Source organism: Euwallacea similis, chromosome 36, assembly GCF_039881205.1.
Source record: "Euwallacea similis isolate ESF13 chromosome 36, ESF131.1, whole genome shotgun sequence".
Classification (NCBI taxonomy): domain Eukaryota; kingdom Metazoa; phylum Arthropoda; class Insecta; order Coleoptera; family Curculionidae; genus Euwallacea; species Euwallacea similis.
Window position 1 is genome coordinate 1,264,725 of NC_089644.1, and position 16,579 is coordinate 1,281,303.

General features: G+C 34.5%; 1 protein-coding gene across 2 annotated transcripts; it reads left to right on the forward strand.

Annotated features, from left to right (window-relative positions):
- Positions 1 to 2,820: 2,820 nt before the first annotated feature.
- On the forward strand, positions 2,821 to 7,046 carry BBS8 (tetratricopeptide repeat protein 8). 2 transcript variants are annotated; one of them, XM_066404837.1, is made up of 8 exons: positions 2,821 to 2,973; positions 3,302 to 3,438; positions 3,543 to 3,715; positions 4,061 to 4,215; positions 4,271 to 4,415; positions 4,847 to 5,081; positions 6,078 to 6,252; positions 6,773 to 7,046. In XM_066404837.1, the coding sequence occupies exons 1-8, from the start codon at positions 2,833 to 2,835 to the stop codon at positions 6,980 to 6,982; spliced, it is 1,371 nt and encodes a 456-aa protein (XP_066260934.1). In that variant the 5' UTR covers positions 2,821 to 2,832; the 3' UTR covers positions 6,983 to 7,046. The 2 variants fall into 2 exon arrangements, with proteins under 2 accessions (XP_066260934.1, XP_066260935.1); XM_066404838.1 differs by having other exon boundaries at positions 6,777 to 6,943.
- The last annotated feature ends 9,533 nt before the right edge of the window (positions 7,047 to 16,579 follow it).

A 16,579-nucleotide genomic window follows, 5' to 3' on the forward strand; every position in this document is an offset into this window, starting at 1 on the left:
CCAATGTGTTGATGAATGTTACCTGAGTTCACTAAATAAATGTTGAACTATTTTTTATTTCCAAATTAAAAAAAAACAATCTTCATTTATGGAAAAATGTACAAAGTGATCCGTCGAAAAAACACAAGTGTCATTTTGGCAGATTTGTGAATGACGGACAATAGATCCTGACGGTTTTGGAAAAAACACGTTGTTTTCGTAACATTGTTAATTTAAAGATTTCAGTACGACCGATAACAATAATCAAAAAGTATTTGATTTAGTCTAGTAAATCACCCCGTACACTTCCTTGTTTAATATACGTTAAATAATCTTGGGATTAAACAAATCTTCCTCTGCAACATAATAATTTGTAGAATAAAAAAATAATCATGTACATGATGTAAGTGATAATGGATGTGCCAGACCTGTTTATTAAAAATAAGGGACATCTATCAAAGGCCCCTAATAACTACAGGCAAACCACGTAGCTGTAACTGCAACCTCTAATCATAGCATATATTCTTTTTACTATATCCTACCTAATGCTTTTAAAACTCTGGCATTTAACCACAAGAAAATAGACCATCGGCTAATATGTTACTCATTAAATTACTTCTGCCGTTCGTCATGTTCTTAAAGTTCTCACTGGCGAATCTCATTTTAAATAACACAGCATCTCTTTTGATAGAGCAAATGAAATTATATACGCAGTTCTACACATCTTTGAGGCTTTCGTATTTCGTGTGCAACGTAATAGTTCCTCCACAAGATTCGCTGTGTCTAGATTTAATGAATTACTACATAAAGGCTATAAAATGCACAAAATTTATATCCGAAAATATCAATGGAGATTATTTTCCAGATACTGAAGCTGCAATTAATTTAGTGAACGTTCAAGATCCTGCTGACATCCTGACGGCTCTTCAAAGTCGAGTGAAATCCCCGTATTTCAAGAACAGAAGTAAATACAAATTTTTCATTTGCTCTCCAGTAACAAAAAGGGAAGTGCTACTTAATATCTCCAGAGAAGTTTGGAAAAGTAGAATTTTACATTTCGTAATATTGTATTACAATGGTACTTTACGAGGTTCTAGGTTTGACCCGTTTACAAACGAACTCTCTTTATTCAATTTTTTTAAAGGAAGAGACGAGAAATACGTGGATTTTTCTCGAAAACTACACGACATGAGAGGATACCCGTTGAAAGTAATTAATTCCGTTAGGACCTTCCGAGGCGGTTCTCCCTATACCGATTACAACTATGATTATATCAACTCATTGTCGAGGTACTTCAATGTGTCTTTAGTTAATGTGAATATTCAGAAAAACGAAAGTGTTTTGGATAACGTGTATCGCCTACTGGCTGATGAGGATATTGAGATTCACATAAGTTTTCAAGCGATGATTGAAGCATCGTTTAACAAAAAGTACCGAAACCTCGTTACATATCTGTACCCCCAAACCATGAACAATTTGATGGCACTGGTGCCTAAACCGAAACCCATTCCGAAATGGAAACATTTCATTCAGAATTTTATAACAATGGTACTTCCATTGAACATGGGTCTGAATCTGTTGATTTCTTTGCTAAATAAGTACGTAACTACTAAAATTAGAAAATTGGATTATTTGGGATTTTTGGCAGTTCACCTCAGGTCTCCTCTACCGCGATTTTCGCAGGAGAGGTCTTTGATTAAAGGATCTTGGCTTATATGGTGTGTCCTAAATTCGGTTTACGTCGACCTTCTAGTATTTCAGAATGTAATGATAGACTATTACGACAAGGAAATAGATTCTCTAAACCAACTTCAAGCCAGTTCTCTTAGAGTCTACCTCACTGATCATATAGTAGCACGAGAATTTAAGGCAATAAGAGTGTCGAAGCTTATCTGGCGTCAAAAAATTCTAGATGGTGAGAAATGTGCTTTTATCGGTAATTACGCGACTTTTGAGAGGATTTCCAGATGGCATGCCAACTATGGGCGGCCTTTCAATTATAAACTTGTAGAAGAAGTTGTTATTCCCGCATATGGATCGTTCTTCAGTAAAGGAAGGTCGCCGTTTGCCCAAAAATTAGCAGAATTAACACTATTGATAAGACAGTTTGGAGCTACAGTGAGTTTACCTTTAAGATATAATTCTGGGCACTATTACAAGTTGCATAATCAACAGTCACCTAAATTTATGATTTTTGAGAATTTTCTCGGCTTTTTCATAATATGGATGACAGGAGTTTGCATTGGCATTCAAGCGTTTCTATTAGAAATAATGTTAAAGTGTAAAGTGCGTTGCACGATTCTAGCACTCCGACGTCTGAGGAAAAAGGGAAAGTAAAAGATACATTTGCAAAAAGAGTAGTAAGCAACAAGAAATGTTAAATATCACCTAGATAATAAGTCACATAAAAATTTCAATAAAATCCTTAAGTTTGAAGGATAACGCCTATTAAATCATTAAGTGTATTATTTACAATTTAGATAAGATGACCCCGAGGCCCTTAATTGATCCTTAACTTTGTTAGGGGACGGTTTGGTCCTCTCGGAGAAATTGGAAATTGATAAAACTAAAGAGAATTTCAAAAAGTGTGTCACTTTTGCCAGAAAGATTCTTCGGTCTGGCGAGTGACGCAAATATTTGTATTCTTTTGGAAATAATATTTTCCAAGACAAGAATAAGACCGAGTACGCCTTATTAAAATATGAAAAATGCCTAGTTTTTGATCCTCTTCGGTACACTAATCGATTTTATAACGTTATACAAGACCAAAAGTAAGTAACTATTGGCAACAACAGCAACGTAATGTAAACATTAATCCATTCAAAGGGGGTACAAGTTGGGTACAAGTTAAAAATGGATCCGATGTATCTCGCTCTCAGTTTATTTCGTCGAAGATGTTACGATAAGTGCATCGACGTCTGCTCCAGCATATTAGACAAACAGCCACTGGATCAAGCTGCGTGGTGCCTCAAAATGAGGGCCTTAACTCAAAGAGTAACTATACTAAACTAAGGGCAAAATTGTTTAAGTTTAGGCAAGCTTCGCAAACTCATAAAGTTTCTGTTAAGTTGAAAGTTGAGTGATGGTTATTGTTTCAATTCCGTGGAAACGATGCTCCTGGTACATTTATCAACACTTTAATAATTTGGTCCTTAGATCCGGCATTTCGAACTCGTGCTAATCTTGCCAGCGAGATAGTTTCAATAGCAATGACAAAATCAGAGCAGAGCATTGGTAAACTTCTCCATTTCCATGGAAATAATCTTGCTGGCAATGTTATTAGAAGACTGGAAAATCGAGCCTTAATCATACAATCATCCAGGTATATGTTGACGACCTGGAAAGTGAAGAAACCGCTATTCAAGATGACTTCTTGGATGGCAATGTTGTGGCCACAGCACCGCGTCCAGGTACTTCTTTAAGGACATCTGGTACTGCAGCTCCTACTAAATCATTGGGGTAGAGTGATGTACAATACTTTTAAAAGAAATAAAACGAGAAAGAAAAAAAATATAATTTATGAAAATCTTTCATTCGCCATTATATCAAGAGCGTCTTCACAGGGCTAGACCTCGAACATCAACTGGTAGACCAATTTCAGGAGTGATGCGAGCAGGTACGCAATCTGGCAGAACAGGATTAGCTCTGGAAAGGCTCAGGACATCTAGAGGAACTACTGGACAATCAGCCAGAGCTATTAGACTCGGAACTGCAGCTATGTTGACTCAAAAAGACGGTCAGCCATGTTTTAGCTTTAAAATCTCTATAGTCGTACACACGTATTTCAAAAACACGTTTACAAATATTTCTAAAATATTTAAATATTAAACTATTGAAATATTGTTGATAAATATGATATATTTTTGGCAATATTTGTAAAATATATAAAAAGGTAGTTTCGGTTAGTTTTGGTTAGTTCGGGTTAATAATACTCATTTTGGGAAATGTTTTCAAAATGTTCGTTAAAAAAATTAGAAATCGGTTTCTTCTTGAATTATGACAGACCTAATATTAATATTTTTAAAATAGGTAACGTATGTTATTTTTGGGGTTGTTCGTTTATAATCTTGCTGTATCTCAGGACCGTTCATACAAGTTTCTCGACTAAATCTCTCGAAATATGCCAAAAATAAGGCTCTGAATAAGTCGCTATTTGAGTATTTGTTCTACCATGAAGGGGATGTTCGGAATGCCATGGAGTTGGCGGTTTTGGCTACTCAGAGTTGTGAGTTTAAGGTGAGTTTTTCACGCTTGCCTTGCCCATGTGATTGTAAATGAAGGAAATGAATAGGACTGGTGGTGGAAAATTCAACTGGCCAAATGTTACACAGCTCTTAATTTAATAAGAGATGCAGAACAACAGGTTAAAAGTGCATTGAAGCAGCATCCTCACGTCGAGAGCTATATTAGGCTTGTAAGGATTTACTTAAAAATAGGTAAAGTAAGGGTAGATCATTATACAGGGTGTTTTCTAAGCAGGAGCACAAAAATTACGGGAATATTTCTGGCTACTTTATTTCCGAAATACAGGGTCTTCAAAAAACAAACCTAATGCTTTGGAAAAAAGTTTGACAGTCACTACAGGATAGAATTCCCTCATCCTACTTGGTGATAATTATTTTGAGTGATTTTTGTAGATTTTGAGAAACTTTAACTTCATTATGTTTCAATTTTTCAGTTTATTTATTATTTTTTAAGTTGGTTCAGAGTTTTTTGAATGTAACCACTTAATATACTCTGAAAGTATTATGTACATTCGAGTATATAGGCACGTATATAAGGTATTCTAGAGTCGAATTGCTTTTTGGACGTCCGATTGCAATTTCTTAGTATTAATCGATATGGAATTAAGAAACTAATTTTACAGATCAACCTCTGACAGCTACTGAAATATGCAAGCAAGCTTTAGAAAAGTTTCCACAAGACGTATCGATCATGACCGAACTGGCCCGCTTGACCGAGGCCCTGAATGAATCTCAGGCTTCGGTGAAATATTACAGAAGTATTGTGATTGAAGATGCCACGAATACCGAAGCCATCGCCTGTATCGGAATGTATCATTTTTATAACAATCAGCCCGAACTGGCTCTTAGATATTACAGGTGAGGAAAAAATTATATGTTTTTTGTATGTAAAACCGGCTGAAGTCTGAATAAAAAATTACATTGATCCCAATATTAAAAACCTTTTTTACCGATTGGCATAAGGGATATTTTAGAGACTCATATCGGCACTATCATTTTTAAGGTTTACCCAGCAAAAAAAGTCTTGCTTCCAAGGTAATAAATGTTTTATTGTCCTTTGGCTATCGATGAAAAATGCCGTGGCAAATAAATTCTCCAGTTTTTCGCGTTGTAAAACAAATAATTATTCGCTAGTTATTCTGAGAATATGATACATTGATAACATATTGAAATAAACTTAGCATTGCAATAAAGTTCATGAAAATGAGTCAATTCACGACCACTTTTCAACGAACGCTTCGTTACAGAGGCACCTGCAGGTTACTGAAATTTCATTTTAAAACTTTTGATTTTTCAAGTGTACCTTCAAAGTTTGTAATACAATTACGTTGACCTCCTTTACACACATAATTTTTTATGAACAATGGCGGACTGAAAACAAATAGAAAATTACACACAGAAACTATTAAAACTTCCGAACGAAAAAAGTACAGAATAACCTGTTATTTTGGTATTATTATACGGTGTAGTCCAAAGTATGGATGCATTGATTGGGATTTTGAAGATCGTCAGAGATACTAAGACGATTAAATAGGTAAAGTTCTAAAGAATTTAATACCTTCTCGTAACTTGGACTAGGAGCAACAATGGTTCCTATAGTTCCACGGATGAAGAGTCCAGATTAAATAGCTATGTTAATGTATACATTTATTACATTTTCTTGTGATTTCTCCATCGAACAGTGCAATTTAAAAAAATCATGTATAAAATTCATTAGCAGATTTAGGCAAAACATTAGGAAGCTGTTTTTCGTATTTCGGACAGGAACTCGTTTTGCTCGTCTAGCAGAATGGCACTTGTTACACAGCACTAGGTATTTCCCATTTTAATAAGTGGCATTTTTTAAAATTTTAGGCGTGTCTTGGCAATGGGAGCACATTCGGCAGAGTTATACAATAATCTAGGATTATGTTGCCTCTATTCCCAGCAACTGGATCTGACCTTAGCATGCTTCCAAAGAGCTTTGGATTTGGCTACAAACCCGCTGATCAAAGCAGACGTTTGGTACAACTTATCATACGTAGCTATTGTAAGTTTACCGTTAAATTCCAGAAGTTGTGTTTTGTGTTTTCTAACTATAGAAAGCTACGTAAGAATCTGTTACCAGATTTCATTCATTTGGGCTGCACATAATCAAGTTACGCTTCCAAGTACTCGGTTCTGCTATTGTTCGGCGTAGTACCCAGATTGATTCGAAGCAAAGCTAATTTAAATTTTAAATGGGTGATGTTTAATGTAAAACGGCCTGCATCCCATCCATATATAAGCCTACCCGGACTACCTACTTGGCTAGAAAAAGGCTTCGCATACCTATGGTAATATTTTTCAGACGGGATCGATCGAAACAAATTTGCAAAATTGTTTGAAGCGACCGGAGACAAGAAATTTACTTTGATCCTTTCAATTGAAGTTTACGTCAATATAAAAATGTGTTCATTATAGAGGACTAGAGAGCCACATCAAAATTAGAATTCCCTTAGTTTTCGATTATTTTAGATACAAATGCAGAACAATTTTAATGAAATTTAAAGATGTTTCATTCCTTTCAGGCAGCTGGGGATATCGCGTTGGCCATACAGTGTCTGAATTTATGTTTGTGTGCGGACTCTTCGCATTCCTCGGCCTTTAACAATTTGGCAGTTTTGCATCACAAGAATGGCAGAACTCACCTGGCCAAGGCGTATTTAGAGTCCGCCAGAGGCCACCAACCTGCCTTACCAGAGCCTGTTTACAATTCTGATATTTTGCAAGAAATGTGAAATAAATCAATACATCTTGTTAACATGTGTATGACCCTTGAGCTGGCCAAATACCAAGAAAAGAGTTTCTAGTGTTTTTATCTTATCTTTGAGTTATGTATGGTAGAAGTAGAACTAACGTGATATAAGTTTAGATGTGATAGGAGGTTTAGGAAGACGAGAAAGTTGGAAATTAAATCAAAGATGAATAATTTGGAAGCGATAAGTTCTAACATAATGTCGAAACGGTTGAAATGAAAGATGTATAGGGAAGATACAACAAGAAAGTCCCCACCATTTTTCTGTCAGTGTAACAATTACATAAAATATGTCGACTTACAAAGGTTACTTTTGAAAACGATACTTTCTCCGGTGTACATCGAAGCTTCGGCGACGACCTTGGATCTATCCAAATTTGAAGATCAGGAATATTTTATTTGAAAGAACTATAGATATGAGATTTAGTTAGCTGTTCATCCAGATTGTTTATTTTTTGGTAAATATTATAAAGGGGTACGAAACTCTTTCTATGACCAAAAAATTGTTATAGTAAATGTTATATCTAGCTTTCTGTGCACGAAGGTGTTTACCCCTAAAGAATATGGGCAAACTGTAAAGTTTTTAGACGATTAAGGAATACGAATCATTCCACACACACGCGGAAAATGCTCAAATATCACTTCGCAAAATGGAACATGTCGTAGGGATCCCAAATTCAAAAGCGGGGTTTGCGTAAACAAAAGTTCCATTCCTTTAAATTTAGAATTTGTCAGATAATCCGATTAGGTGTTGACGAAAGGCGAGAAATATTTTGCGAATGATACATACGGAAATCTGCAGACCTATCGACGATGTATCGACAGTTTTAAAGCTGTCAAAAAGTCTGTACCGTCTTTAGTAATATTCAGGATTTTTAAAAAATGTTTGAGTTGTCGTATTTCGATTTCATTATATGACCCTGGAGACCTTAATCAAGGTATTGGGGCCTCGGAAACACAATAAAGGAACAAGGACGTGGAATAAGGACCTTCATTATTACTGCACTTTCAAAATCACAAAAATAGGTACAAACGTGACCTCCTGTCCAATTAACCAAAGGGGATATTAAAATTTGATTTGTGTAAGCTTATAGAGCGGATCGAGACGATTAATTTACGTATTTTCTGGAGATTTCGGCGTTTGAAGCTTGAAAATTGGAAAATTTTTCAGGTACTTCGATCCGGTGGTAACAAAAGGCGAAGAATATTTTGCGAATGGTATTCACGGAAATGTGCAGACCTATCGGCGTTTAAAGCTTCGAATACTTACAAAACGTAGGTACCTCCCTCTTTAGAAATTTTTCAAAGTTTTTGATATATTATGGATATAATACGGAATAATATGGATCTTATATTGATCCTCAGTGGAGGCATCAGGACCTCATTCGAAGGTCAAATGTGTCAACTGAGGTTCTGGTGCCGCGCAAAAGTATTTATGTAAAAAAATATTTTATAAATGTTATAAAAAATATAGTATAATTAAAAGATGTTTTTCTTCGAAATAGCTGAAACTATACTTACATTCAATTTGAGTTCCATCGAGGAATGCTGTTCAGCGATCGTGCGATTTCGGTCGGACGATCGGAGACCCGAACGTAAACGAGACGATATTCCCGGTACAGCCAAACCAAATTGAATTTTATAACTGCTATTTTTACCTGTTTTCAGCCGAGCAATATCTCGTAAGAACGTTCATTACGTTTTTAGGAAATTAATATTTAACTCCGCAGAAACTTTTTTTAATTTTTCGTGCATTTTCATCCGAAACTAAACGTGTTTTTCGCGAGCGAAACGAGAGGAAACTCGGAGACACCACACACCGACACTGACAACCGATGCCTTGTTGTTTTTTTTCCAAAGCCTTCTTAACAAAAAGCATTGCTCCTGTGTGAAGAACATACAGGGTGTATTCCTTGAATTAAGTATATGTACTTATTTCAAGGGATGAATCTTTAACTGATTTTATTCCAAAAAGGTTCTATGAACGTAGGCACGCAACGTATTCGTTTAAGGACTAGAGGGTGTTGACATTTTACATTTAATTTGGATTTTTTTGAATATTTTCGGACAGAGATGTAATGATCGGACAAAATTTAGTATACGGGGTTTTTTTATAATGCAAAATCCAAATGTTGTCTTATTTTTTTTAATTATTGATAGAGGGCGTCACATACAGGATTACATTGCATTTTAATTGACTCTAACTTTTTTGTGTTACGCTGTATGCCATTTTTGTATTAATAGGCTTATTGTACATTTTCTTTTATCGAAAAAAAGGCATTCTTGGAAAATGTCTGTAGAAGTAAACGTTTTGGAGATAAACGAGTGCAATTAACGTGACTTGAGTAAAATTGATTTCATAACAATGATTGAAAGGCGCAACTTTGGGTCTCAAAATTTTGTAACAGGGCTGAATCTCTCGTGGATAAACTTCGAAGTGAAAGACTGGAAGTTGTCCTGACCGAAAGCATTGATGCTGCTCCACGCCAAATTTGTGCAGAAATAGTCACATAGCGAGGTGGATGTTACAGAAATCATCTGCATCAAATTGGTAAGATAAAAAAGCTGGATAAGGGGGTTCCTCACAAACTGCCCGACCACAATTTGTTGAATCACTTGTCCTCTACGTCTTCTCTTTGTCTAGATTAAAAAATGAACAATTTTTTAATGTCACATAAAAAATAGGTTTCGTGTGACAACACGAGACGGTCTTATCAATGGCTCTCTAAAGATGAACTCCAAAAATGCTTCTTAAGGAGGATTTACACCCAAAGAAAGTTTTGCCAACTGTTTTTTGCAAACGTAATGTTCATTTTGAGCTCCTTATTCAAAACGAATTAATTATAGCAGATATGTATAGGGCGGTCCACGTAAGAAGGTCCACCACGCCATCTCAAAAATCGTAAAGTTGAAAAAAAAAGTTTAACATAAAAGCTATTCAATTTTTTATGAATTTTTATTTTGCAATATTTTCGAAGTTACAGGATGGTCTAGAAAACCGTGACGTAACAAAAATACATGTTTTTAAATTGAATACTCTATGTTTTGTTACGGATACTAATGTGCTGGTAATTAGTAGAAGTATTTTTTGTTATTACAAAATATGAAAAATTTTCGGTACTTCCGCTCCGACTTTATTTTGAAACTTTTTTTGCCTCATGTAAAATTTTCGCCAGACATACAGTTTCTCTAGAAAAAAATTATTTACGATAAATTGCAATTCATAATTGTCGTGAAAACAATGTTAAAAAAATCGACACGATAATCAAAATACAGATAAATTTTTTAAAACGAATTCATTTATGTATTCAGGAAAATTGTCAATACTTTGAACATTTGTTGTAAGTATTAAAGTGAGTTGGTAGTTATTTAGAATTAAAGCTTTTTTCGTGTTTTCGTTGCGACGAAACATCAGCTCTCATGTCAGATTGACCTTGTTTGATTAAGTAGTCGGCCAGCGGTCGGCACCATCAATCTATAATTAAAATTATATTTTTAAATGGCACGTGTTAAAAGCAAAATGTTTTTCTTTGTACCAAACTGGGCAATAAAGTAACGGAACAAACCGCATCAATGCGGGTTTATTTATTACTGCGTAAACTACGCTATCGTGTAACCAATTTATCATCCTTTTTTTGTTGTAATAATTAAAGAGTAATTTTCTCGGGGAGATGTCCATCAATTACAAATAAAGGACGATTAGCCTAATTACAAATGTTAAATAAATAATTACGTCCCAATTCGCTGAGGAAGGGAAACGTCCTTTTTGGACAAGGTGACAAGGGTGAGGGCCTAAGCAAATATCAATTATTGTGGAAATTCGTAATTATTGTTTCGGCGGGGTACGTTACAAATTTCTACCATAATAGTTGGATCAACTGCACTGTGCAAAAAATAAAGTAAAATTTCCTACTTAGGGATCAATTGTACAATATCTCGAAGGGTTTTAGAGATACGACAGACTTCTCATCAAAATTTATGTGGATTTCCTGGCAAGCATTCATTTTTGTCCGAAATTTTCTAAAAAGGAAGTATCGTATCTTCGGATATTTTTTACTTGAGAACTTGATTTTTTTTTAAAACCGACGTTTTTTTGAAAAATCAAATCCGATTTTTCAAAAATTTTGCTTAAATCTTACATATTAAAAGTGATTTATATCTAAAATTTCCATCGAGGAAAGCAATTAGGAGAGAGGTAAGGAAAATATGAGATTATAACCGGTTTCGGGCAATTAAGGGGCTTCTTTAATACCCCCAAATTGAAAATTATAGTCGTCTGAACGTCTCGCATAAATTAAATGTCAATTCGGAAGCCGTCTCCGAAGCAAATTATGTGTATTTTTCACGTTTCCAAATCGCCTCAAACGGATTTGGAATACGTATGCAGCCATAAATTATGCTTTCTCTTCCATTGAGTTTAAAGAAACAAAATCAATTAATGACAGAATCTACGGTAACACGTTAAGAAAAAACTTTGGCATTTAAAGGAAATTAAACTAATTCGTAGCTAAAGCGCATTGCCTGCAAAGAGGATCCAGAGGTGTTTTGCATTAGAGTAATAATAAGTATACCGTGCGGCCCTAAATTGTCTCCCCTGTTGAACTTTTAATAAATTTTCATTTAAAAAAAATTCAAAATCAGCATTAAATAACAGAAAAAATACTATATTTTGACTTCATTTATTTTTTTAAATGTTACTTACGTCACCGATAGCGCAAAATGGCCGTTTTTAAAAATTGAAATATAGGTTAAGTGACACCTCAAATTAAAGGTATTTCAAAACTGCATTTAATGGTGTGTTGTAGTTCAAAATTTATCGATTAATTTTTGAGAAAAGCAGTTGTAAATTTGGTAAAAAATTCAATATAAACTTCCTTAAATGGCACCATCAATGGATAAATCAATGAAGAAACTTGTTTGTTGATAGGAAATTGATTTGTTTTTGATTTTGTGCTCACAAACACTCTTTGGTAAAAAAAGAATAAATAGAATTGGTTGGTTACTCAAAAACTATTCGATAAGATTTTGAATCGCCATTGAATACAGTTTTGGAAAGGTCTTTAATTTGAGGTGTCGCTTGACTTATGTTTAAATAAAAAAAGCTTGTCATTTTGCATTATCGGTGACGTATGCAATATTAAAAAAAATAAACAAACATCAAAACATAATATTTTTTGCCCTAATTAATGCTGTTTTAAAATTTTTTGGAAATAATAATTAGCAAAAAAAATTTATTGGGGAGGAGGGGGTTAATTTAGAACCGTTTCGTATATTGTTTTATCATTAATCATCTTGGAAGAGAACCACTTTAAATCATCATTCACTTGTACGAAAGGCTGAAGTAAGAACGAGTTTTTTATTAACTTATTATTTCACGTATAAGCTTTCACTTGTTCATTCATTAGATTTATGTTACAAAGAAGAGTCAGCTATTGGGTACAAAGATCTTTTCGAGTTTCGGACAATTGTCTTGGGAAAAGACTATATGGTCTTATAGATTTAACCAGTGGAGTGTGTTCTTAATTATAGCCCAGTGGGCTCAAGAAATTATATAGCGTATTTAAGAACGTGGCCAAACTTTAAGGGGTGATTCTTTAAGTGATTTTAAGACGAAAATTTCATTTAAATATAGGTCCGGAGATGCTTCATTTTCAATGTACAGGGTGTCAAACTTTTTTTTTATCGTTTATTTTTTATAAAAATTTTAATAATCGTTTAGTCGATTTTGTTGAAATTTGGTATTTACTTATTGTTGTTTTTACTAAAAAAAATTGAGTACCACTTGTTGAAGTGCAGTTTTAATAAAGCGTTTTTGTTGTTCGACTTTTCTTAAATTTCCGGCGTTATCCCTGTGCACGCCATTAGCAAAAGGAGACAAACAATTTCTAGCTTAAAAATTCGTTCGTATTACATGAAAAACTGTCATCAAGTTTCAACGGCATATTAAATTGCGTCTTCTTGTTATTAGGAGTTTTTTTAATAGGTAACGATAAAATAAATCTTGACACCCTGTATATTGAAAACGAAGCGTTACCAGGTCTTTGTATAAACTTTTCGTCTTAGAATCGCTTAAAGAATGATCCCTTGAAGTTTGCTCACATACTTAAATAGCACCCTGTATACCCAGGAGGTGATAAATACTTACCCTAGGGACTCGACTCACATGTTGCCGGTTATTGTGAATTAAAAAAAAGTCCAGAAGAGTGGGGAATCGAAAAATTTGGTAACAGGAATTTTGACTCATATCAATAAAAATCGATTTTCCATGTTAGGCATCAAATTCCCATTTTGACTCTCCCCACGGAATTTGTCATTCCATTCTAGAAAAAATGCAAAATTTGGCAACATCTTTGAAACAAAGGAAGACCGATATATTACCACGTGTTCGTCAATTGAAGTTGAAGCAAAAAAAGAAGAACAAGACTTGAAACAAAAGGACATTAATAGTTCCAGATTACGAACATCTTGTTTGTCGCCGCGCAAACACTCGTCTAAACCATGTAAGAAACGATATCGGTACGAATCCGCCTTTGGCAAAGGTACTAACTAGTCATAGGTCGAGCGATAACGACGATACAACGGTTGGCAAACGTTCAAAAAACTGTACAGCCTTTTGCAAACATCCAGCTCATAGGTCTAAAAAAACCATACACAATACGAAATATTATAATATGTATAATACAGGACATCTCATAAATAGTGGTTTAAGTAGATATGACGTATTCATATGTGTGCAATGTCACTCCTTACTCCCAAATAGAATAAAAGAAAAAAAAGCAAATTCTTGTATAACAATGTTGGATAACAGATTTATTTTACGTCATCACAGAACTTAGTTTATTATCGGTGCCACTGTCCTGAATTCGAGCCATTGTCCTTTTTATCTTCAATTTGGAAATAGCGACTCGATCGTCATTTTCGGCGTAACCCAGAGATCTTCGATAAGACGCGCAAACGACTCATAATTGTTTAATTTTAAATATACAGGGTGAGTCGTGACGGAATCGATACAGAGAAGATGCATGCAGGGAGACTTAAAATATGACGATTTGTTGATTTTTTTTCTATGCTTAATATTTGAGGAGATATTAACCTTCGAGCTTGGCTTGTAAATTTCTAAAAAACGGCATATTTCGGTAATGTATCATCATAATAGCGCCAATTTTAAAACATGTTTTATTTTTGTCAACATCTTTTTGACTGGTAAAAATGTGAAATCGAGAGATGCTCAATAAGGGTTGAATCAGGGATAAGGTAAGGTCTAAAAGAGTTGGGATAACTAAGAAATCGACAATGCCTTTTAATAGCAAAACTTTTAAAACTTTTATTACTCTTTAAAAATTGTCGAAAACCTTATTATTTATGATAAAATCACAGTTTTGTGGCATAGAACCCAACCAAATTTAAAGGAATTGCTATTTGTACGAGTTATTTGTAATTTACCAAACTCATGCAAGTAACAAATATCCTAAATGTGACCTTAAATAAGCGCGATTTGGCTTAGGAATAGCTAGAAATTTTTCATTTAATAAGTGAGATGATATGTAATCCCTTTAAATTCCTTTAATTTTGATTTGGTTCTATTCCACATAACTGCGATTTTATCAAAAATTATAAGGTTTTCAATAAATTTTCAAAAATAAAATAATATAATAAAAATTTTAAACTTAAATTTGCTATTAAATGATCTTGTCGGTTTGTTAGTTATCCCAACTCTTTTAGACCTTACCTTATCCCTAATCCAATCCTTGTTGAACATCTATCAATTTCACATTTTTACCAATTAAAGATGTTGATAAGGATAAAAGATATTTTAAAATTGGTTGTATTATGATGACCCATTACCGATAAATGCCGTTTTTTAGAAATTTATGAACCAACTTTGGAGGTCGATATCTCTTCAACAATTAATCATAGAGAAAAAATTCAACAAATCGTCATATTTTGAGGGCCTCTACAGACACCTGCTCTGTGTCGGTTCCGCCACAACTCACCCTGTATAAAAGGAAATTTAATTCTCTTTCAGCGCACTTGCTAATATACAGGGCGTTCTACTGAAGAAACTTACTTTAGACAGGTTTAGGATCTAACTGTAAAAGCATTAATTTTGAGCCATCCTATGAAAGGACATCCGGTTTTTTTCCATGGGGCAAATTCGCGGATTTTTCCGAAACAACCTCGACAATTCCTGCTTTTTTCACTGCAAATCACGTTGAGCCAGAGGTTTTCTCAGGGTCACTTTTGAAAAAGAGAAATAACAGCAGTAATTAATATTTCAAAAACGATTACAGACAGTCATAGGGATCGTCAAACAAAAATGATCAAACGCAAATAGTGAACCAAAAAATTACATAATATGCAAGGCGTCCCATTTAATATATTCAAGTTGCTACTACTTTTGTACACAGGGTGTCTCCGAAATAATGGTACTCGACCACTGATGCTTCGACTTACAGTAAATTCTTGAAAAATGTTGTATTCCTGGCAACCTACGTTCTTTGGGTTCGCGGAACCCGAAGCTCCACTTCGGGTTCCGAGATTTCGTCGTAGAAACCAATTAATTGACATATATGCTCCGACAGTCCATTCTCAAAAACCTTTTTTATGATTATTATCGAGTTAAAATTTATGCAGATGTAGTCAATTGCGGTGCATGAATTTCTACGTAGACGGGTGTACACGGGAGCATTGAAAACTGGCTCAATATTAAACGAATTTAAGGTGTCCATAGGTTTAAATTATTCAGACCGGTTCGCTATAATTGATATTGAAATTTCCAGCAACAACAACTCGAATAAATGGATAAGGGCTATTAAGATGAGTTAAACATAATTCTAGTTGATTAACACTAGAAGTCCCGACCGGTCAAAATGGCCGGTTGCATCAACCGATCACAACACTTTCTCTTTACGTTTCATTTAATATTTTATGATAATATTATGACTTAATTTGTCGAATTTTAATATTTTGCCAACTAAACATCAAACCGGTCATTTTGACCGGGTCAGTAGAAATAGGTGCATAATAAATGTCGATGGTTTTAGTGTTAAGAAATATCTGTGCCTGACCAAGAGAAGCCTGAAATAGATAAACAATTCAAATATTCCATGAGAACCACGAGAACCTGAACATCAGTGCGCTCAAAAGCCACTTTGATAGCTAACTGATGGAGCGACTACAGAGCGAAATAATTGGTATAATTTATCGGTATAAAAACCGATTATACACACCCCAGAGCTTTCTTTAGGAACCTCGATTTTAAGCACTTTCGAAGTCACAAAATTACGACTAGCATGACCGGCAGCCCAAAGCAGTAGTTCAAAGAGGTGCTGCAACTCTGTTTGTGTAGACTTATAGAGCGCCTCGAGACGATTAATTTGAGTTGCTTTTTAAGGCAATTGCTCTACAGGTTTACGAGATATCGGCGTTTAAATTTTGAAATCTGGCGAAAAGCAGGTACCTCCGAGACTTTAGAAAATTTGCTGAAAATTTCGAAATTTTTGAGGAATTTTTTAGATTTAATAGAATGGCATGGGGCTCATCTTCCAACGTAAAGGACATATAATGGTTTTTTTAAAAA

What these genes read in the sequence shown, in the direction of transcription:
- BBS8 (XM_066404837.1), top strand. Translation starts at nt 2,833, where the DNA reads ATGGATCCGATGTATCTCGCTCTCAGTTTATTTCGTCGAAGATGTTAC. An exon ending in CTGGCTCTTAGATATTACAG is followed by an intron (nt 5,082 to 6,077) that starts GTGAGGAAAAAA and finishes TTAAAATTTTAG; the next exon opens with GCGTGTCTTGGCAATGGGAG. An exon ending in ACTTATCATACGTAGCTATT is followed by an intron (nt 6,253 to 6,772) that starts GTAAGTTTACCG and finishes CATTCCTTTCAG; the next exon opens with GCAGCTGGGGATATCGCGTT.